Raw genomic sequence first — 25,223 nt, forward strand, 5'->3', positions numbered from 1 at the left:
TGCTGCGGAGGATAAGTTCATCCGAGTCACCAGCCTCAGAAATCGCAGGATAACAGCAGCTCAGATTAGAGACCAGGTCAATGCAACACAGAGTTCTAGCAGCAGACACATTTCTGGAGACTTTGTGCAGCAGACCTTCATGTTAAAATAGCTGCTAAGAAACCACTGCTAAGGACAGGCAACAAGTAGAAGAGATTTGTTTGGGCTAAAGAACACAAGGAATGGACATTAGACCAGTGGAAATCTGTGCTTTGGTCTGATGAATCCAAATTTGAGATCTTTGGTTCCAACCACCGTGTCTTTGTGCGACGCAGAAAAGGTGAACGGATGGACTCTACATGCCTGGTTCCCACCGTGAAGCATGGAGGAGTAGGTGTGATGGTGTGGGGGTGCTTTGCTGGGGACACTGTTGGGGATTTATTCAAGATTGAAGGCATACTGAACCAGCATGGCTACCACAGCATCTTGCAGCGGCATGCTATTCCATCCGGTTTGCGTTTCGTTGGACCATCATTTATTTTTCAACAGGACAATGACCCCAAACATACCTCCAGACTGTGTAAGGGCTATTTGACCAAGAAGGAGAGTGATGGGGTGCTACACCAGATGACCGGGCCTCCACAGTCACCAGACCTGAACCCAATCGAGATGGTTTGGGGGGAGCTGGACCGCAGAGTGAAGGCAAAAGGGCCAACAAGTGCTAAGCATCTCAGGGAACTCCTTCAAGACTGTTGGAAGACCTTTTCCGGTGACTACCTCTTGAAGCTCTTCAAGAGAATGCTAAGAGTGTGCAAAGCAGTAATCAAAGCAAAAGGTGGCTACTTTGAAGAACCTAGAATATAAGACATATTTTCAGTTGTTGCACACTTTTTTGTTAATTATATAATTCCACATGTGTTAATTCATAGTTTTGATGCCTTCAGAGTGATTCTACAATTTTCATAGTCATGAAAATAAAGAAAACTCTTTGAATGAGAAGGTGTGTCCAAACTTTTGGTCTGTACTGTATATATGTAATCAATATTATATAGTGTATTACATATTTACAATTTATTACAGTTTTTTGTGTTCTAAAGTTGTATTCCAATAAATATATATTATGTTCTATCTAAATATTTTGATTATTGGATCATAAAAATGATTAAATGTCTGATGTTCATATTGTACTACAATACATTTTTCACTTAAATATAAGCAATATATGTGGGAGTCGGAGTCGTGGAGTCGGTGTAAGGGAAATTGAGGAGTCGGAGTTGCAGGTTTGACTTACCGACTCCACAGCCCTGCAGATAACCTTTGTATGTTCAAGAGAGTGTTACATGTATTAGGGTGTGTGCACACACTGCGGATTGGGGTGCGGATTCATCCACACGGATTTTGTAAAATCCGCAGGTCAAAAGACCTGCGGTTTTACCTGCGGATTGCTCTGCGGTTTTGCCCTGCGGTTTTTCATCTCTACAATGGAGGAGATGGCAAACCGCAGCAGAATCCGCAGAAAGAACTGACATGTCAATTCTTTCTGCGGATTGAAAACCGCAGATAATCCGCGCGGAAAATTCCGCACCGTCTGCATTGCGGTTTTTGATTCCCATAGGGACTCATGGTACTGTACACCGCAGCAAAAACTGCTGCGGGTCCGCAGCGGCCAAAACTGCTGCGGAACCGCAGCAAAATCCACAGTGTGCACACACCCTTAGGTGTAAAATACTTTGATTGCTAGTATCTCGGCAATAGAAGAAATTAAAAAACAATAAAAATAAATAAAACACACTTGCATTGTGTGTCCAGTTCAACATGAAAAAAAAAATTGAAAGGTTCTCTTTAATAATACAACACGATAAACCCTGCTTCACACTTTATCACTGCAGAATTCCATTCATTGGGTATGTGCACACAACGTTTTTTATTATGGATTTTTTTTTATTCTTTTTTAGTTTGTTTTTTTTTTTTTTTATCTCAAAGTCGCTTCAGGAACATTATGTCCATTTTTTGGGGCACTTTTCAGACGTTGTGTGCACAGAGAAATTCCAACGAATTGTGATCAGTTTTTCATATTTGGCATAAGGCTTCTATTCATCCTAAAGAGTTGGGATATTAGATTACAAAATTGTTCTTAAGTGACTTGCACTTGTTATTAACACAAAAGCGTTACATGTGACTATACCTATAGTTGGGATTGTGGTGACGATCTCTCCAAGTTTCAGTTTGTATAATATGGTGGTCTTCCCAGCAGCATCAAGTCCCACCATAAGTATTCGCATTTCCTTCTTCCCAATAAGACTTTTGAGCAGATTTCCAAAAATGTTTCCCATGGCTCTTCTCGCAGGATCGCAGATATGAACAGATAAAGACCGTAGGTGGCTTGTGCTCTTTCCTGAAATGACAACACATGAAGCTGAATATAAATCTGAAACAATAAGATCAGATTGGAGGACGCAGGATCGCCTAGTGTGACAGGTAAGTAGCGATCCCCGACCCCTGCGATGTCGCTGGTGAGATCTGCCCGTGTGGCAGCTCACTAGCGACCACCTAGCGATGCACCAGCGATCCTGACTGCGTCACATCGCTGGTGCATCGCTAGGTGTAACGGTACCCTTAGGCTTATCAGACACTGTGGCCACATCTAAACATGGACTGCTGCATAAAAGTAACAGAGTATAAGTCTACCCAGCGCTACATCGTTAAAGCTCTCTGGTTTTGAGAGATGCAATAGCGTGGAGAAGGGAAAGGAAGGTTCTTGCACCAGCCTTCTCAGTGGTGATTATATTTTATATATATATAATATATATATTATATATATATATATATATATATACACACACATACATACACACACGTTTTTTGGGGCACACAGCATTTACACAGAAAAACAAAAAGGCTTTATAATTACATGGCACAAGGTTAAAAAAAATATTTTAAATACTGTCTCCTTGACACAAACAGTTGTGGTCAACATCATCGGCTTCCCTGAAAATTAAAGGGAATCTGTCCCCAGATTTTTGCCATTTAAACTGAGGGCAGCACAATTTAGATGCAGAGACTACACTTCCAGCAATGTATCACTTGCTGGTCTCCTTGCTGTCATTTTGATACTATCACGGTTTTCTCTGTTCTGTATACCCTCGCCCACACTCGTTATTGGCAGCTTTCTGTTTACACTGTGCATAGGCAGTAAGCTGCTAGTCAGTGGTGGGGACAGGGTTATGTAGAGAGGTAAATTAAAAGTAATGAGACACATCGATAACCTCCTGCTGATAAAACATTGATTTTATACAAAAAAAGCAGCACACAGCCTAAAAATTAACATTACTGGAATCAGGGGCTGGACCTCTACATAATGTTGCTCTTGGATTACATATTAAATCATAGGAAGCTGTGCTAAAGGATTCCCTCTAAAAGGGATTTTGCCACTTCAGCTTTCTATACAAATGCTTGCTGTGATTAAAAAATATAAATAAAACAGGTACCAATCTTTGCCAGGTCCACTGCTCTGGGAATTGAATATAGGCTGCGGTGCAGCAGTGATGTCTTGTCTATAGCTTATCAATGGGCTTAGCGGCTTGGCCGTCTTTATTGGCAGAGTTAATATGGCCTGTGATACGTTGAAGTGGTCAAAAAAAAAAAAAAACGTCATGGGCCTCCACACTGCTATTCAGTCCTGTAGTGAGCTAGCCCGCATGGAGTTACTGTATGGAGTTCATGGTTTCTGGGCAGTGTGTTATACAATATTACAGTCCTAATTCATCAAGACACAATTTGTATATGCGTGTAAGGCACTCCCTCTACATAAGAGTCAAACAATTGTATACATGCTATCTAATACATCAAATAGGATTTTTGTGGGATCTACCGATTTAGAAATATACAGTTGTGCTCAAAAGTTTACACACCCCGGCAGAATTTTTGCTTTCTTGGCCTTTTTTCAGAGAATATGAATGATAATACCAAAACTTTTTCTCACTCATGGTTAGTGGTTGGGTGAAGCCATTTATTGTCAAACTACTGTGTTTTCTCTTTTTAAATCATAATGACAACCCAAAACATCCCAATGACCCTGATCAAAAGTTTAAATACCCTGATGATTTTGGCCTGATAACATGCACAGAAGGTGACTTGAATGGCCACTAAGGCTATATGCACACGCTGCAGATTCTGCTGCGGATCCGCAGTGTTTCTGGCCCTGCGGGTCCACAGCAGTTTCTGCTGCATTGTACGGTACCATTGTTTCCAATGGTAAAACCAAAAACGCAGTGCACATGCTGCGGATTTTTCCGCGCGGATTTGCTGTGGGTTACAATCCGCAGCATGTCAATTCTTTGTGCGGATTCCGCTGCGGTTTCACACCTTATCCATTATGAGGTGTGAAACCGCAGGGCTAAAGCGCAGGCTAATCCGCAGGACTTTTGACCTGCGAATTTACCTGCGGTTTTATACAAATCCGCGGGGACAAATCCGCAGCTCTCAAAAGTACGTGTGCACATAGCCTTAGGCTGTGTTCACACACAGCGTTTTTTTAGCGGTTTTTACCACGGTTTTCACTATAAAACCGCTAAAAATAAGCTGCCCAGTCATTTCTATGCATTTTGCACTTTTTGTGCACATTGATGCATTTTTTACCGCGAAAAAAAACGCATCGCGGTAAAAACCGCAGCATGCACATTAATTTTGCAGATTTTTCCGCGGTTTTGGCTTCTTCCATGCGTTTAGAAACCGCTGCAGAAAAAAACGCATCAAAACCGCGCAAAAAAACGCCGCGGAAAAATAAGTGCGGTTTCTGGGATGGGATTCAGGTTTTTGAGCACAAATTTTCTGCAACGTGTGCACTTAGTCTAAAGGTATCATCCTCACCTGTGACCTATGCCAGGAAAATTATTTGGGATGCAAAGAAAAACTTACAAATACCATCAGCTGAAATACTGGACTCTCTGAAACTAGCGGTGTGGCTGTTTCAAGATGCACAATAAGGAGGCACGTGAAGAAAAATGGGCTGCATGGTCGAGTCGCCAGAAGAAATCCAAATGACCCTGATCAAAAGTTCAAATGCCCCATTTCTTAATATACCGTGTATTGCCCCCTCTAACATCAATGACAGCTTGAAGTCTTTTGTGGTGGTTGAGAGCATAACAGTATGCGTAAAGTCGAAACAGCACTCTATAGAACGTCAAACATCCCCGCAGTTAGACTAGGTCAGGGTTAGCCCACAAGTATAAGAATTACTGAAGATTTTACCTGCAAATATGCCCAAGTAAAATCCACAGCAAATTACAATATGATCCATGTGGATCCTTGCGGAGAGTGACACATTAAGTATGCCGAGATGAGGAGAGTTTTAGGCCGCAATGCTCCTCACGGAAATTGTCTCTTCAGAGAGGAAGATGACTAGAACTCCATCTATAGGAAGTAGCAATCCTAAAAGTCAATGTCAACCCTTCAACGGGCCTTGTCATATGACTTAGGATAAAAGCCAATACCAGAATTTCAATTTGCAGACACTGTTTCAGGGTAATGCCCCTCGTCAGTGCAAAGTGTGAGATCTGGTTTGGCTGTGTGAGAGACATCTGACCGGGATCCATATGGATACAATTTTACAAGTCTAGTTCAGGTGATGTATTCTTTTTCTTCAGCAAAATTGACCTGCAATAAGATTTCAAAATCAGCTCCATGGAAATGTCACTTTCACTGCAGATTTCAAACTCCTCACTTTAGCAGGTAAAATACGAAGTGAATCCAAAAGGAAAATACTCTGTTGCCACAACCAAATTTCTCCACCCTAAGGGTATGTGCACACGCTGCGGAATGGGGTGCGGATTTGGCCGCGCGGATTTTGTAAAATCCGCAGGTAAAACTGCAGGTCAAAAGACCTGCGGTTTTACCTGCGAATTGCTCTGCGGTTTTGCCCTGCGGTGTTTCATCTCCTCAATGGAGGAGATGGCAAACCGCTGCGGATTCCGCAAAAAGAATTGACATGTCAATTCTTTCTGCGGTTTCAAAACCGCAGGAAAACCGCGCGGAAAAATCCGCACCGTCTGCACTGCGGTTTTTTATTCCCATAGGGAATAATGGTACTGTACACCGCAGCAAAAACTGCTGCGGACCCGCAGCGGCCAAATCCACTGCAGAACCGCAGCAGAATCCACAGCGTGTGCACACACCCTTAGGCTATGCTCACACATTGAGTTTTTTTTCTATAGGCAAATCCTGCTCTCTTGGCAGTAAAGAAGCTGATTACATAACACAGGTTTTGCTGCATAATTGTTGTCGCTTGCATGCTGATAAAAGTTTAGTACCCCCCCTCCCCCCCCAAAAAAAAAAAAAAAAATAATGATGAAATTCCCGCAAGGTCTTTGCACCAAAACCTGATTTTCTATAGGTGAAAAAATGTTGCAGAAAAAAAAATAAATAAATAAACCCTGGATACAGTGCCCACAGAACGGAGGAAAAAGTATGGATTTTTGAGGGTGTAGGAGCAGGATTCCGGCGTGACAAGTGACATGCATGGGAGGTGGTAAGTATTACAATGAAGACAGGAGGCAGGGATTTCCTCCAGGCACCGTACGCCCAAGAGCCTGGAAGAAATCATTAGCATAAAGAAAGAATATAAGATTTCTCAACAACAAGACCGCTGATATGAGGCAAAAAGGTAGGACTAGTGTAACATTTCTATCACCTGTATGCCCATATTAATAGCTCATATACGTCCCAGGGGGTGACAGATTCCCCTTGAAACTTTGCTTTTCCTAGTGATGCCTCTGGCTACAGGTGCTGGAGTTCAGCTGTCTGCTATGGGTAGCCGTTTGAGCCGATCTGTTTGGATAAACTGGTAGTGCAGTGTATGTTGAGCCAAGAAAGACAAGTTGTTGGGGAGGGGCACAGTAAATGGAGTGAGGGTTAGGCTGGACATACATATTAAACTGCTGTCGTTGGAAAGATGCTCCAGGACAGCAACGAGAACAGCAGTCCAAAATCATATCTGCGCAATCAATCTCTCTGGAACATCAGGCATTTGGTACCTCCATACACATTGGACGGTCAACCTAACCATTTGACAGCAGGTTTTTCCAACATTAGTCTAATGTGCTCTGCGACCTTAAAGGGAATCTGTCAGCAGGTTTTTGCTACCTCATCTGACAGCAGCATGATGTAAGCAAAGAGAAGCTTAGTCCAATCCAATGATATATCACTTTGTGAGAATGGCTGCACCCATTAAACTCGAGTTTTTAGATTTAGTAAAGCATCGGAACTGACAAAAGCTGCCCCACACCCCCACCAGGCTCTCTATATGAAGAGTAAACTGCTTTTTTCAGAAGGGGGCGGAGTTGGACTTGCAAGCAGGCAGCCAGCTAGTCACAGCAATGTTATCACAAGGAGATTAAAGGGAATCTGTCACCTCATTTTTCCGATATGAGATGGGGCCACCGCCATCAGGGGCTAATCTACAGCATTCTGTAATGCTGTAGATAAGCCCCCGATGTAACCTGAAAGATAAGAAAAACGAGTAAGGCTGGTTTCACACTAGCGCATTTTCAACGCGCGCACGGCCGGGGGTAGCTCCGCCCCCGATCCGGCTCTCTGCCCGGCGTGCCCGCCCCTTCCTTGTAGCGCCGCCTCCTAGCGGACAGCGGCGCCTGCGATCGGCGCACCCTATCTTTAGCATAGGGTGCGCCGATCGTGCGCAGGCCGTGCGCTAGTTGCGCTTTGACCTGCGCTGCGCACTTTTGACGGTGCGCCGTGCGCGCCAAAATCAAACTTTTCGGATTTTGGCGCGCACGGCGCACCGTCAAAAGTGCGCAGCGCAGGTCAAAGCGCAACTAGCGCACGGCCTGCGCACGATCGGCGCACCCTATGCTAAAGATAGGGTGCGCCGATCGCAGGCGCCGCTGTCCGCTAGGAGGCGGCGCTACAAGGAAGGGGCGGGCACGCCGGGCAGAGAGCCGGATCGGGGGCGGAGCTACCCCCGGCCGTGCGCGCGTTGAAAATGCGCTAGTGTGAAACCGGCCTTAGATTATACTCACCCCGGGGGTCCGGTCCAATGGGTGTCGCGGTCCGGTCCGGCGCCTCCCATCTTCTAGAGATGACGTCCTCCTTCTTACTTCTTCCGCCGCTCCTGCGCAGGCGTACTTTATCTGCCCTGTTGCGGGCAGAGTAAAGTACTGCATTGCGTAGGCATCGGACCTCTCTGACCTTTCCCGATGCCTGCGCACTGCAGTACTCTGCAAAAACCTGCTGACAGATTCCCTTTAAAAAAAAAGGAGTGGTCTGAAGTCCAAAGTAATTTTCATCCTAAATCCCCATCTATTTATTGCTATAGTGTAAACTATATTCTAAATATACTCGAATTCAAAATCCTCTGCCCTTCCCACACTACAATAACTGCTATCCCCCCCACACACACACACACACACACACACACACAGACAGTTCCTTTTTGATAATGCTTAGTCTGAGAATCCCAGTGCATGCTGGGATACTCTAATGAAGCATCGTCAAAGCAAAAAAGGAAATTTGGAGAAAATTTCGCAAATTTTTTAACTTTGAATTTTCATGCCCTTAAACCACAGAGATATGGCACACAAAATAATTAATAAGTAACATTTCCAACATGTCTACTTTACCTCAGCAAAATTTTGGAAAAAAATATTTTTGTTAAGAAGTTATGAGTTAAAAATTAACCAGCGATTTCTCATTTTTACAACAGCATTTTTTTTGGGGGGGGACCACATCACATTTGAAGTCACTTTGAGGGGTCTGTATGATAGAAAATACCCAAAAGTGACACCATTCTAAAAACTGCACCCCTCAAGGTGCTCAAAACCACATTCAAGAAGTTTATTAACCCTTCAGGTGCTTCACAGGAATTTTTTGAATGTTTAAAAAAAAAAAAATGAATATTTAACTTTTTCACAAAAAAATTAATTTCAGGTCCAATTTTTTTTTATTTTTCCAAGGGTAACAGGAGAAATAGGACCCCAAAAGTTATTGTGAAATGTGTCCTGAGCACGCTGATACCCCATATGTGGGGGTAAACCACTGTTTTGGCGCATGGCAGAGCTCGGAAGAGAAGGAGCACCGTTTGACTTTTTCAACGCAGAATTGGCTGGAATTGAGATCAGACGCCATGTTGCATTTAGAGAGCACCTGATGTGCCCAAACAGTGGAAACCCCCCAATTCTAACTCCAACCCTAACCCCAACACACCCCTAACCCTAATCTCAGCCCTAACCCTAGCTCTGACCTCAATGGGAAAATGGAATATATTTTTCTTAATTTTATTATTTTTCCCTAACTAAGGAGGTGATAAAGGGGGGTTTGATTTACTATTTATGGCGGGTTTTTTTATCTTTGGCAGCTCTCACACGCTAAAAGACGCTTTTTATCGCAAAAAATAGTTTTTGCATCACCACATTTTGAGAGCTGTAATTTTTCCATATTTTGGCCCACAGAGTCAAGTGAGGTCTTATTTTTTGCGGGACGAGTTGACGTTTTTATTGGTACTATGTTCAGGCACATGCCATTTTTTGATCGCTTTTTATTATGATTTTTGGGAGACAGAATGAACAAAAACCAGCATTTCATGAATTTCTTTTGGGGGCTGCATTTACACCGTTCCGCATTTGGTAAAATTGATAAAGCGGTTTTATTCTTTGGGTCAGTACGATGACAGCGATATACGATGACAGCGATACAGCGATATTTATATTTTTTTATGTTTTGGCGCTTTTATACAATAAAAACAATTTTATATAAAAAATTATTATTTTTGCATCGCTTTATTCTTATGACGCTATATGGTGGCTCGTTTCTTGCGGGACAAGATGACGTTTTCAGCGGTACCATGGTTATTTATATCCGTCTTTTTGATTGCGTGTTATTGCACTTTCTGCTCGGTGGTATGATGATAAAGCATTGTTTCTTGCCTTGTTTTGTTTTTTTTAAGGGGTTCACGAAAGGGGTTAACTAGTGGGACAGTTTTATAGGGCGGGTCGTTATGGACGCGGTGACACTAAATACGTGTACTTTCATTGTTTTTATTTACATAAAGAAATGAACTTATTGGGGAATATTTTTTTTTCTTTATTTAGGAATTTCTTTTAATTATTTTTACACTTTTTTTTTTCTCCAGTCACCTTCCATGACAGCAACATCGGAGGATGTCTCCCCGCCCTGCTCCAGTCTCTGCACGCTTGCGCGACTCGGGACACTCCCACCTCTCCTGCCCCCCCGGGGGGGTAAAGTGGGGCGGTGATGTGCGGCCGAGGTCCTCCAGTAGCTCCCCGGCATACTCCTCCCCCGTGCTGCTGACCTGGGGAGTTCACGCGTACCGGAAGTGACACGACTGCGCTTCTGGTTCATCTCCTGTGCGTTCCACGGATTTATATGCAGCCACACGTTCCTATCAGAGTGCCGGCGGCAGTACCAGGTTTTCATGCGAGACAATCGTGCGAGTCTCTCAAGGGAGTATAAGCCCTTAGTTATATTCACCCCTAGCAGTGCAGTGAGATCAGGAGAGCAGACTGTCAGTATTCATGTGTCTCACACTGGTAATGACCCTTCTGTCAACTTTCTATGTCCTACATGCCCGTATAGACGGCTTAGGAGGGTTCATCCTACTGACGAAGTTCATTTAACCACAAAAAATGTATCATTCTGGTCCACTGACATTGGTAGCATCGCAGCACAGTCTTATTGAATGAAGTGTGTATTTCAGAACAGTGGCTAGCCGGTTAGATTGGGAACCCTAGAACCCAGGGAATTGTGAGAATATTTGCAGCTGCATATCTAAATCACCCAATCAGGATAATTGTTATCTCCTTGACAAGTCAATCATCAGCATGTGGAGAGGTTTCATCTCTTCAGTTTTAATGACTTTGTAAAGATACGGTAAGTGCCATGTGTGAACTTTTTTTAGGAGGTGCTGTGTGCCCCAACTAGATCTTCGATCTACCAAATATTCCAAACATTTAATGAAGGAGCCAGAAAAGATATAAAAGCTAAATGTGCAGCCGACTTCTTGAAATAACTCTATACACTGTAAAATGTATAAGTATCGCATAGAGAAGAACGACCTTTATACAGAATAAGGCCTCATTTAGACGTCTGGTTTTCATGCACATTCTTCTCTCCATGGTTGGAACGCGTACCTCTTGTAGTCTATGGGGGTAGTTCACATATACACATCATCCATGTGCAGTCCGTTTTCTAACATTGCCATCATTAATAGAAGGTTTGCATTTTCTTTTTTCATGTAAAAATTAATCACCGATGAAACTCTGCTTTTTTGGCATAAGAGGAAAATCACCGATATGTGAAAGAAGCCCAAGGTCAGTTTATTATGGCCACAATTTAGAGTCTAAAATAGGTACAACACAACTGGAATCCACAGTTTTAATGACCATTCAAAAAGGGGATATGAAAGCTAAATGTGTACATACATATGTACTGGTAAAATCATTTACTCATCTGCTGTGATACACTGCTGCTAAACGGCTTTATTTTCTACTTTTTGTGAAAAGCTGTTAAAGGCATATCCAGGTTGGGATCTAAATTATGCATCTCAAGATGTGGCACAGATGGTGTGAATTGTCCCCTGATCCAGTGATCCGGGCAGGTAGTGAATTATTTATAGGCCTGGATGGAGAGAAAGTATTTCTGAAAGCTCGATCCATTTAACAATGTCCTAAGTGTGGTTATAAATGCTACTTACATCTGGCAGAATTACGAAGAATTACTAAAAATAGCCATCTATCAGAGGGGAGTAGAATGGGGCATTCATAACGCGCCTTTCACGCTCACACAAAAATAATATTAATTTGACGTAAAAGAAAAGGTCTATGAAAAACAATATTTTCTTTATGGCCACGAGACATGAAATCAGGGGACTATGGAGGTACAACCCCATGCTCTCCAACAAGAGCCCCATTTCGGCCTTGTACATGAAGTCACAGTCATATGAGACACAGCTGGATGGCTCCTAACAGTAGCCACACAGTTATCAGAGCTGGAAGGAAACAATGAAGGTCTTGTGAGTGATCTGGAACAACCAAAGGAACTGATACAGAAAGTATCTCTTTTCTTCATTGAAAACACTCATTTGCTGAAACAGTACTGCCCTTTTAACTATTTGGTCTACTCGAGTGCTGTGGACTTCTTAGATGGCATCCACACCTTCCAGCTGGGCAGTGCAGCTTTCCCTTCACACCTGTCCCTCCCATTAGGTTACATTGCAACCTGCTACACCAATGTTACCAGTTCTCTTCATGCCTGGACTGCTTGGGTACACAGATGGAGGAACCATTTTTGTATATATGTGATGACGATGTGTAGTAGTATAAATCCAGATGTTTAGTATAATAAAAAAAATGTGCTGCCAAGAAAACATACGATATAAAGCCAATTATAAGAGAATCATGCTGATGGTCTCCAGATGGTAAAGACCTAAATCTATACGTTGTCTTATCACATCTAAAGGATGCCCATTGTCCAGGTGACACCAGGTTACATGGCACATCACCATGCTCATACTGTTTAGACATGGACTTTTTGTTTTTAATCCACCCTAGTAGACTTTTTAACCAGATCCTATGGGCAAGTTTATCCTTTCCCTCATATCAAAACATTCCTGGTCTCATTTAAACAAGCGTGCAAGTATAGAGGTGTCCTTTTTTTTAGTAGAATTCGGCAGCACAAATAACAGGTTTTATTTTCTCCTGCACATGTGTTTTTTTTTTTTCAATCAATCACAGCATGCATTATTCCCATCTGCAGATCAGAAAAGTCTCGCTCATTCAAGTCAATGGGTGCATGAAAACCAGACGTCGACTCGGTACTGCATCCCATTTTTAACCTAGGAACCTGTTTGCCATGTACATTTTAAAATAATGTAAAAATCTGATTGCCACCTGGGAATAAAATATAGACACATGAATGAAAATCATCTCAGTTTTCTGGATCAAAAGCGGACAATTTTTTTCCCATACGCTTGTAGTGGGTATATGTTAATTCAATATCAGTGGGGGGGTTTTTCTAACTAGATAGAATAGTGTTGGAGACTACTACACAAAGGGTCAAAGCAAGATAAGACACATTATGACCGCACAGTGAAAAAGACTTGGGTATACTAATAGATCACAGACTGAATATGAGTCAACAGTGTGATGCAGCAGCAAAAAAGGCAAATGCAATTCTAGGATGTATTAACAGAAGCATACAGTCTAGATCACGTGAAGTCATTATTTCCCTCTACTCCTCTATGGTCAGACCTCATCTGGAATATTGTGTCCAGTTTTGGGCACCACATTTTAAAAAAGACATCAACAAACTGGAGCAAGTTCAGAAAAGAGCGACCAGAATGGTGACCGGTCTGCAAACCCTGTCTTATGAGGAAAGGTTGCAGGATTTGGGAATGTTTAGTTTGCAAAAGAGAAGACTGAGAGGAGACTTGATAGCTGTCTACAAATATCTAAAGGGCTGTCACATTGTAGAAGGATCAACTTTATTCTCATTTGCACAAGGAAAGACTAGAAGCAATGGGATGAAACTGAATGGGAGGAGACACAGATTAGATATTAGAAAAAACTTTTTGACAGTTAGAGTGATCAATGAGTGGAACAGGCTGCCACGAGAAGTGGTGAGTTCTCCTTCAATGGAAGTCTTCAAACAGAGGCTGGACAGACATCTGACTGGGATGATTTAGCGAATCCTGCTTTGAGCAGGGGGTTGGACCAGATGGCCCAGGAGGTCCCTTCCAACTCTACGATTCTATGATTCTATGTGGCATAGGCTCCATTTAATAGGACACTATGGGCAACAGAAGCCCCTGCATGTCTCCACAGTGACATACATCAGAGGTATACATTGGGTGACGTTACTATTAGCTCTGACGAAGGCTCAGACAACATGATCGCTGGGTATTATGTTGTCAACCTCTAAATGATTTCATGTAGTATATGTATAGGATCTGAATATTGTATTATCACCTCATTTAGATTCCAAAAATGCAGTATTAAACCAAAGGGCAATGTTCTAAAGAAAGAACATGACTAATAGCGACTCTCTTTGTGATAATGAATACAAGGAGAGTTGCATTTCTGTTTATTCAGACAACTTCCTTCACATCTCAATCTTTTCTTCCTGTAGACATGTAATTACTAAGAGCAGGCTTTATTCTATCACTGTGAGGCAGGCAATAAAGAACTTTCTGCCTACTTGTGAGTGAAGCAGCAGAGTCTCTACTGTAGCATAATGACAATGGCGCCTTTGGTAGAGGAAACTATACACCACGTGCAGAATTATTAGGCAAGTTGTATTTGAGAGGATTCTTTTTATTATTGAATAACAACTATGTTCTCAATCAACCCAAAAGATTCATAGATATCAAAGCATAATATTTTTGGAAGTTGGAGTGGGTTTTTTTAGATTTGGCTATCTTAGGAGGATATTTGTTTGTGCAGGTAACTATTACAATGCAGAATTATTAGACAACTTAATAAAAACCAAATATATATCCATCTCACTTGTTTATTTTCACCAGGTAAACCAATATAACACAAAATGTAGAAATAAACATTTCTGACATTCAAAAACAAAACAAAAAAAAAAAAAAAAAAAAATCAGTGACCAATATAGCCACCTTTCTTTACGACGACACTTAAAAGCCTACCATCCATAGATTCTGTCAGTTGCTTGATCTGTTTACGATCAACATTGCAATGTGCCGCAGCCACCACAGACTCCCAGACACTGTTCGGAGAGGTGTACTGTTTTCACTCCCTGTAGATCTCACATTTTATGAGGGACCACTGGTTCTCTATGGGGTTCAGATCAGGTGAACAAGGGGGCCATGTCATTATTTTTTCTTCTTTTAGACCTTTACTGGGCAGCCACGCTGTGGAGTATTTGGATGCATGTGATGGAGCATTGTCCTGCATGAAAATCATACATTTCTTGAACAATGCCGACTTCTTCCTCTACCACTGCTTGAAGAAAGTGTCTTCCAGAAACTGCCAGTAGGTCTGGGAGTTGAGCTTCACTCCATCCTCAACCCGAAAAGGTCCCACAAGTTCATCTTTGATGATACCAGCCCGTACCAGTACCCCTCCTCCACCTTGCTGGCGTCTGAGTCAGAGTGGAGCTCTCTGCCCTTTACTGATCCAGTCTCGGGCCCATCCATCTGGCCCATCAAGAGTCGCTCTCATTTCATCAGTCCATAAAACCTTAGAAAAACCAGTTTTGAGATATTTCTTGGCCCAGTCTTGACGTTTTATCTTATGTTTCTTGTTCAAAGGTGGTCATTTTTCAGCCTTCCTTACCTTGGCCATGTCCCTGAGTATGGCACACCTTGAGCTTTTTGATACTCCAGTAACATTGCAGCTCTGAAATATGGCAAAATTGGTGGCAAATGGCATCTTGACAGCTTCACGCTTGATTTACCTCAATTCATGGGCAGTTATTTTGCGTCTTTTTTTACCAACACGCTTCTTGCGACCCTGTTGGATATTTGCCATGAAACGCTTGATTGTTCGGTGATCACGCTTCAAAAGTTTGGCAATTTCAAGACTGCTGCATCCCTCTGCAAGACATCTTACAATTTTTGACTTTTCAGAGTCAGTCAAATCTCTCTTCTGACCCATTTTGTCAAAGGAAAGGAAGTTGCCTAATAATTAAGCACACCTTATATAGGGTTTTGATGTCATTAGACCACACCCCTCCTCATTACAGAGATGCAAATCACCTGATTTACATAATTGGCAGTTGGCTTTCAAGCCTATACAGCTTGGAGTAGGACAACATGTATAAAAAGGATGATGTGATCAAAATACTCATTTGCCTAATAATTCTGCACACAGTGTATATGGGCTATACTGCCAGAGGGGGAAGGAGACAGATCCAGTCTAAAGCCTGCCTGTAGCAGCACAGATTAACAACATCAGAAAGGGCATACTTACCAACAGCTAAAATGCACTGCAAAATTCAGGACATAAGGATAGCCCACAGAAAGTCTACTCTGAGGAGTGGTTTCATCAAGTACAGAGCCATTGTGGCAGTTTGTGAACCATTGGAAAGCGTGCAATGGGGAGGACACAAGGATAATGACGACAAGGGTATTGGTTATGCTAGAAACCATGTAAAATTACATTAAAACTGTTGGTATAAAAATGATGGATAACCCTCTTTAAGATGTTTGGAAAAGATTTTAAGTCACAAGATTCTGCCACAGAACTGCTATGAATATATTCAAATATCAAGTTGTTCTTGCTTATAGAAGGGAGAGCCCTAATTTGGAGATGATATTGGAAAGGTCAACATATGCAATTCTCTAATCAAGTTGATATTGATTAAGCAATATTTACATACATCTCAATGGTATACATGAAAATAAGTCACTTTGTAATATAACAATAGATAAATAACTTTTCCACCTCCTGAACAGATCATTCTCAATTCACAGGTGAAATTTGTATTCAGTGAATACAGGTTTTCCCATAACAGAGATAGGAGATGACAGCTGGTGCTCAATGCTCCATGGAACTTTCAGCAGAATGTCTCTGGCTCTAGCTCTTACCTCTACATAGAACTTTAAAAGCACCAACTCATCTCCTGCCTCAGTAATGTGAATGTGTATTCACTGAATACAGATTTTACCTATAAATTCAAGAGTAAAAGATCAATAAACGGAGATAAAAAGAAAGAAAAACAAGCATCTCTGATAAAAAAAATATCAACTTTGCAATATCTTATCTGCAGTGATTTATGAAATAAAAGTTTACACAACAGTTACTTTTAAAGGGAACCTGTCACCTCATTTTTCAGCTATAAGCTGCAGCCACTGCCTTTCGAGGCTTATCTACAGCATTCTAGAATGCTGTAGATAAGCCCCCGATCTAACCTGAAAGAGAAGAAAAACAAGTTTTATTATACTCACCAGGGGGTGGTCCGGTGGGCATAGCAAGTCCGGCGCCTCCCATCTTCACGCGATGTCATCTTCCTTGCTTCGTGTCGTGGCTCCTGCGCAGGCGTACTGATATGCCCTGTTGAGGACAGAGCCAAGTACTGCAGTGCGCAGGCACCGGGAAAGGTCAGAGCGGCCCAGCGCACTACAGTACACTGCTCTGTCCTCACCAGGGTAAATCAGTACGCCTGCGCACTGCGCAGGAGCCACGACACGAAGCAAGGAAGAGGACGTCATTGCGTGAAGATGGGAGGCACCGGACCCGGACTTGTGACGCCCATCGGACCGGACCGCCCCCCCGGTGAGTATAATAAAACTTGTTTTTCTTATCTTTCAGGTTAGATTGGGGGCTTATCTACAGCATTATAGAATGCTGTAGATTAGCCCCGAAAGGCAGTGGCAGGTGCACTTTAAAGAAAACCGGTCAGCAGGATTTCCCTAGCTACACTGTGCATCAGTTTCCAAGAAAGGCTTCCGATCACTCCCTTGTTATAGCAAAACATGCAAGCAACTTTTCCAAAACTTCATGTGCACAAAGCGACTTCTCAGGCATGGAAATATATTCCTAACTTCACTGTGAATGCCATGGAGAAGGTAACTGACAATGTGCTTGTACATCAAATTATGCTGTGGTATTCATAGCGCACAACCACCTAGTGGTTCAGAATCTGCAATATTCATTGGGTGAATCAAACTTTGATGCAAACCACTTCACTTCTTTGCTTGCTTAGTTTTCATTATGTATATGGTTTCCCAAAATGAGATGACCTAAAGGATTTAGACGAAAATTAATAATTCAGTAAAATCAAGCGTCTCTGAATTGAAGAAATACTTGTCTATAGATTTTTCTAACATGTCGTTATTTTTTTGAATGCTTTTCTACTATCAGACCAAACTGTTTCAGGTAAAAACACATGCAGCACAAAGGAGGTGTCCTCCAGGTCAGCAGCATGGTGGCTCAGTGTTAGCACTGTTGCTTTTTAGGTCTGGGGTCTGGGGTTCAAATCCCACCAAGGACAACACATGCAAGGAGTTTGTATGTTCTCCCCGTGTTTGCTCTGGATACTCCGGTTTCCTCTCACACTCCAAAGTCATACTGGTAGGGAATGTAGATTGTGAGCCCTAATGGGGACAGTAATGCAGATGTCTGGTGCTGCAACCAAAGATATTACAACTTTCAGAAATTGCAGAGATTATCCATTTAAATTTAAAAGTTGTTGGTGCATCCTTGCTAAAGTATAGAATCAAAAATGATCACTACTGTACACAACGGCTGCCGTCACCCATATTCCATGAGGAGAGCACAACTGTGTGCCGCTCTCCTGAGATTTTCATGACTGTTGTAAGACAATATAATCATTAAACCAAGGAGTGGAGAAAGCTGCAGACAAGGCACAAGTTTTGTGAGGCACAAATAGAGTCTCCAGACACCTCCAGTCTTAGGTGTTAAAGGGAATCTGTCAAATACCCTTTGGCGGGCGATGAAAACGAGGTCGGTCCAGTCCGATGGGTGGTGTTCCCGATGTGTGCCGCCTCCCCATCCTTGCCCGCAGGTTATTGCTGAATTGGGGTAGGTGTACGCCATTTTTTGCGCGTGCGCTAAGCATTCATAGCTAGCGCACGCGCAGTATGATTTGCCCAACTGCGGGCAAAGCTGAAAAGCCAGACTGCGCATGCACCGGTTAACTAAGGCCTCTTTCACACTTCCGTTTTTTACAATCAGTCACAATCCGCCAGGTTTTGAAAAAAAACGGATCCTCAATTTTTTTTTGAGGATCCGTTTTTTTCCCATTGACTTGCATTAATGGCGGATTGATGTCCGTTGCATCTGTTTTTTGTGAGGATCTGCCAAAAGTTGCTGTCCGTCACCATCCTCAAAAATTTCAAAACGGAGCTTGTAACGTTTTTTTCTGTGGCGGATCCTGCAAACACTGATTTAACCCGAATTTCTTTCTGGGTGCCGGACAAAACAAAAAAATTCTCTCTCTCTCTCTCTCTCTCTCTCTCTCTCTCTCTCTCTCTCGCCAGCGATTCCTTTAAATCGCTTCATTTTCAGGATCCGTCTGAAAACGGATCCTGTGCCATCCGTTCACATCAGTTGAGAACGGATCCGCTTGTCCGCCTTTTTGGCGGATTATAACTGATGCAAAAAACTGAAGTGTGAAAGAGGCCTAAGCCCCGGAAGTATTTTGCTGTGTTCCGGGGCTTAGTTAACCGGCGCATGCGCAGTCCGGCTTTGCCCGCAGTTGGGCAAAGCATACTGCACGTGCGCTAGCTATGAATGCTTAGCGCAAGCGCAAAAAATGGCGTACACCTACTCCAATTCAGCAATAACCTGCGGACGGCGGGCAAGGATGGGGAAGCGGCACACATCGGGAACACCACCCATCGAACCGACCTCGTTTTCATCGCCCACCAAAGGGTAGGTGACAGATTCCCTTTAAGGTCATGCTCACATGGATATTATACAGATCTGTGTGGTACAGACCTCTAATATATTATTGCCTGTAGCCCTCTATGTGCTCATACTAACCCCAACTCTACAGAATACTATATGATGGCGTTCTTCCACCCCCCACTTATAAGTCCAGTGCTGCCAGGATAACATTGTGCTGATGCACATCGATGTACTGACCCACAAAGGTCTGTTTACAATTCCTACAATTTGCACAGGTCCTTAGACTGTGTGCACACGCTGCGGATTTTGCTGCGGTTCCGCAGCGGTTTTGGCCGCTGCGGACCCGCTGCAGTTTTTGCTGCGGTGTACAGTACCATGATTCCCTATGGGAATCAAAAACCGCAATGCAGACGGTGCGGAATTTTCCGCGCGGATTATCTGCGGTTTTCAATCCGCAGAAAGAATTGACATGTCAATTCTTTCTGCGGATTCCCCTGCGGTTTGCCATCTCCTCCATTGAGGAGATGAAAAACCGCAGGGCAAAACCGCAGAGCAATCCGCAGGTAAAACCGCATGTATTTTGACCTGCGGTTTCACCTGCGGATTTTACAAAATCCGCACGGATGAATCCGCACCTAATCCGCAGCGTGTGCACACAGCCTTAAAGGGAACCTGTCACGCTGCACTGCAGTCCAATCTGAGAACAGCACGGAATAGGAAAGGAGAAGCGGAGCAGAAGGATATATAGGTTTCTTGGAAAAATATTTGTATTTTATTCATTGTCATCCCTGGTGTTTGTACGTATACAAGTCTGGCAGGCGGTCCCACTAGTGACTGACAGCTATATCTACACGCACAGTCATACAGGAAGGACTGTCAATCACTGAACAGGACCGCCCACTTGACTCATATATACAAACACCAAGGATATTCAATATAAAAAAATACAAGTATCACTGAAAGTTTTCAGTATCAAACTGATCAGCTTCCCGCAGCTCTATAACATCCTGACTGCAGAGCAGATAGCATTATTAACATGACAGGTCCCCTTTTTCCTGACCATACACATAAATAATCAGCTAAAACGGCCAATTTTGGCCAAACATTATTAGCACATTAAATACAATGGCCGACAGCAGACTGCTGACTACTCAAAAGGGGAGGTATCAAGTCAGTATTGTTTGTGTCTATAAACAGTTGAAACCATGAATCCACTGCAGATCCATCACTCTGTACAATCCCACATGGCTCTTTCTCAGCTAGGTCCTTGATCTGCCAGCTTACTCAGCCATGCTCATCAGATGGGTAATACAAGTTATCAAATGGACAATTTATCGATATCAAAAGACTGACCGTCACTTCCTAAACAGTAAACTGGTGTGTACAGGTGCTTACTAAGAGTAGCCTCACATAACCAACAAATAAAGAATCCTACCTTCCCATATAATTGTAGGCTTCAGCCTAAAAAGGATTCACATTAAGCAGGTTCCCAGCAATGAGAGTCGCCTTATCATGGCTGCTGGGTCCACACAGATTGAGCAATTTATGTGCAAAGTATCTCAATTTTTCCAATTTTCTTATGCATTAATGAAATTCAAATTTCATATATTTCATGTTGGCATGCTATAGCTCTACAGAGTGCGAAGCAGGGGGACCCAGTCAGTGACACCGCAGCACGGGGGGGGGGGGGGGGACCCGGACAGCGACTCCGCAGCACAGGGGGAACCAGAGACAGCGACACCACGGCACGGGGGGAGGGACCCGGACAGTGACTCCGCAGCGCAGGGGTGAACCAGACAGTGACACCGCAGCGCGGGTGGGGAACCAGTCGGCGACACCACGGCACGGGGGAACCCGGACAGTGACTCCGCAGCGCTGGGGTGAACCAGACGGCGACACCGAAGCACGGGTGGGGAACCAGACGGCGACACCGCAGCGCGGGGGGACCTGGCGTCACCGCGGCGCGGGGGGACCCGGACAGCGACAACGCGGCACGGGTGGGGAACCTGGACGGCGACACCGCGGCACGGGTGGGGACCCGGACAGCGACAACGCGGCACGAGTGGGGACCCGGACAGCGACAACGCGGCACGAGTGGGGACCCGGACAGCGACAACGCAGCGCGGGGGGGGACCCGGACAGCGACAACGCAGCGCGGGGGGGGACCCGGACAGCGACAACGCAGCGCGGGGGGGGACCCGGACAGCGACAACCCCTTCCCATATAATTGTAGGCTTCAGCCTAAAAAGGATTCACATTAAGCAGGCTCCCAGCAATGAGAGTCGCTTTATCATGGCTGCTGGGTCCACACAGATTGAGCAATTTATGTGCAAAGTATCTCAATTTTTCCAATTTTCTTATGCATTAAAGTAATTCAAATTTCATATATTTCATGTTGGCATGCTATAGCTCTACAGAGTGCGAAGCAGGGGGACCCAGTCAGCGACACCGCAGCACGGGGGGGGGGGGGGACCCGGACAGCGACTCCACAGCACAGGGGGAACCAGACAGCGACACCACAGCGCGGGTGGGGAACCAGACGGCAACACCGCGGCACGGGGGGGACCCGGACGGCAACACCGCGGCACGGGTGGGGACCCGGACGGCAACACCGCGGCACGGGTGGGGACCCGGACAGCGACAACGCGGCACGGGGGGGCCCGGACGGCGACACCACTGCTCTCATGTAACAGGGCTGATTTACATGCGAACACAAGGACTCCTGTCATGGAGATGCTCGCTCCTCACAGCAGACCAGGGAGAATGCAGTAGGCAGGTACTCATTAAAGATGGACGCTGCTGCTTGTGCTCCTTACGTGGGCGACACACACATCCAGTGCTGCTAACACGCGAGAGCCGCCATAGACCCCGCACACGCAGTATGGCTGCGCCGCCACTTCTGGCACCTACCTGCACCTCTCCTCCGTCTCCCTCTCCTACTGCAGCGACTCTTCTGCCCTCTCCGACCGGAAGCACCCGGCCCAAATACCGCGACAGTTGCCCCTGTCCTCTGTCAGCGGTGCGGGAAACCCTCGCGAGATTGGAGCTGGTTTCCACAGTAACAGATGCAGCAGCGCTCTCTCCTCCATTCTGCTGCAGGAATGAGTGGGCAGGAGGCCTGGTCCTCACATGCAGCCCTGGCGTCTAACCATCACCCACACATCCATTAGCGGCAGAGCAGTCACAGCGCTGCTATTGTACAACCATCAGCCTTGAAAGTGACGTCCAGCCATGGTGTGCAGCGTGTGTACAGGGACATACCGCTCCAGGGACAGCAGTAGCGGGACACACGCTGTAGTCAGGCATATCACCTGCTGCTGCTACAGGCGTCTAGGTATAGGGTGGGCTAAAGAGCTGGCTGATGCCAGGGTGGTCCTGTAATGGGATGTCTAGTCAGTCCAGGTGACAGTGTGCAAAGTGCTGCGGAATATGGTGGCGCTGTATCAGCAAAGCGTAATAATGATATCCCACCATCACCTGTGAGAGGAACCGCAGCCACTCATCCACAATATGGGGGGCACGTGAATCAGGAGGGGGGCATATAAGGGGCGATTTATCCAGACTCCCACTTCTTAATGAACCAGTGGTGTGTGCCGCCATGTGCTCCTCACCACAAATCTTACTCCAGCCCCTGCTAAAGTAAGACGTATGGAGCAGCGAATGCCATCGTTCGTCATGAATTTGACAAGCGGTGTCGCCATGACCCAAGCACCTCCCACTATGTCGGAGCTGGGGTCAGAATGGCGTGAAAACTGGTGAAAAAGTTTTGATGAATCAGTGATCTGCTGACTCAATAACTGCAGAGTCCACACTTCTGGCGTTAACATCAGGACAAAAACTGCAAGCCTTACATCATCAAGCTCCATGACATTGGTCTTAATGGCCAAACAGCTGCATGCAACCCTTACATCTAACAGTATACTACTATGGATGACTATGGGGTGCATTATACTATTATGAATGACTATGGGGGACAGTATAGAGAGACATGAGGCAGAATGGGAGGATACTTGGGGCCCAGAATGGGAGGACACTTGGGATCCAGAATGGGAGGACACTTGGGATCCAGAATGGGAGGACACTTGGGATCCAGAATGGGAGGACACGTGGGAGCAGGATGTGGGACACAATTACTGTAATGGATATTTAAAGGTTATTATTTTTGAGGATACTGTTTTCAGTGTGGGGTAGGAGAGGTCATGTTACTGTGCAGGGTGACACAGTCGCTAGAGTTGAGCGACTTTGGTCGGATCAGGTTTCGTGAAACAAAATTTGTTTCAGATGAAACTGGTCCGACTAGGGCAAAAAAAGTCGTATGACATTCATCCACTCAATGCCGACTTTTATTCCCCATTGACTTGCATTGGGGTCGGGTTTCGGACGAAACTCCGACTTTTTTTGCCCTAGTCGGACCAATTTCATCTGAAACAAATTTTTTTTCATGAAACCCGATCAGACCAAAGTCGCTCAACTCTAACAGTCGCTTTTATTCTTCATCTGGCATAGTGTAGAAGTTGGGGAAAAATTGAGAAATGTGCTCTAGATAACTTTTATTTTCTGCAGAAACGAGTCCTGGCTGGAAGAAGTGATGGCGGTCTCTGCTAGATGAAGATGAATGACTTCAACTAGACATGTCACCGGTGAGTCAGTGTGTTGCCTGTACATTGACACTATACACTGTATACGGAGGTCCTGTGTATAATGTCACTGGTTATCACTGTATTATCTGTGCACTATACACTATATACAGAGCTCCTGTGTAAAATGTCACTGGTGATCACTGTATTATCTGTACACGGACACTGTACACTGTATACTAAGTACAGATCTCCTGGGTAATATGTAACCAGTGATCACTGTATTACCTATACACTATATACAGAGCTCCTGTGTATAATGTCACTAACCAGTGATCACTGTATTACCTATACACTATATACAGAGCTCCTGTGTATAATGTCATAGCTTATTAACTGTGTTACCTGTAATATGTGGTCTGGTCAAGGTGTGGCCGCATTTGTTTTTTGTGTGTGGTTTTATGCTTTCACCATGTGGTAATATGTGATCTGGTCATGATGTGGCGGTATTCCTTGCATGTGGTATTATTCGGTTACTACGTGATGGTAATGTAACAACCCCCTGCGCAACCTACCGCAGGGGGCTGCACACTGAAATAGGAGAGGTGACTGGGGAACGAAGGTGAACTCACTAGACTGTGCACAGGACCTGTCCCACGTGACTGAGGGGGAGTGGCCGGGGCGGAGCCAGGTGCCGACGGCCAGCGGGAACAAAGAAAACCAGAGACAAGTCAATACGTGCCGAGGTCAAAACCGAGAGATACGGGAGGTACCGTGGACTGAGACATAGGGGTAGTCAAGTCAAAGCCAGAATGAGCAGTGCGGTACAATAGGGACAAACTGTAACAGAGTAACAATAGCCAAGCTAGGAGGTCAGAACCAAAGAAGACAATAGTACCAAAAACGTGAGACAGAGAACAGAGGGAGTGGACAGACCAGGTCATACACAGGAGGCAATCATGCAATGCAGTATACACTCACACCAGGGGGTCAGACACACAGAACAACAGTATAGAGAATTTTAGCCAGGAAGGGGTATATATGTCCCTCCCAGATCCAAAAAGAGGCACACAACATTAACCCCATGACGGCAGGAGTGGAACCCCATCCATATCCTTGACAGGTAATATGTGGACTGGTCATGGTGTGGCAGTATTTTTCAATTGTATGGCCAAACAAAAGTTGCTGGCTATATATGTGAACTGATGTTCGATAGAACTGTTAATGAGTGATTGGAGAGGACGTGTTGCAGAAGAGTTTTTCCAATAGTTGGCGATAGGACTGTGGAAGGCTTGAGGGGCTG

At 44.5% G+C, this 25,223-nt stretch overlaps 1 protein-coding gene across 1 annotated transcript in view; it reads right to left on the reverse strand.

Moving 5' to 3' along the window:
• Nucleotides 1–22,418, reverse strand: part of ARF3 (ARF GTPase 3) — an 84,259-nt gene extending 61,841 nt beyond the window's left edge. Inside the window, exons 1-2 of the mRNA XM_073563403.1 lie at nucleotides 22,254–22,418; nucleotides 2,165–2,374 (exon numbers count right to left, since the gene is read on the reverse strand). Coding sequence (XP_073419504.1) covers nucleotides 2,165–2,312 — 148 coding nt within the window. The 5' untranslated portion in view covers nucleotides 2,313–2,374; nucleotides 22,254–22,418. The remainder of the gene's footprint in view (nucleotides 1–2,164; nucleotides 2,375–22,253) is intronic.
• Nucleotides 22,419–25,223: the final 2,805 nt, after the last annotated feature.

Source organism: Dendrobates tinctorius, unplaced genomic scaffold, assembly GCF_039654945.1.
Source record: "Dendrobates tinctorius isolate UK_male_01 unplaced genomic scaffold, ASM3965494v1 ptg000388l, whole genome shotgun sequence".
NCBI lineage: Eukaryota > Metazoa > Chordata > Amphibia > Anura > Dendrobatidae > Dendrobates > Dendrobates tinctorius.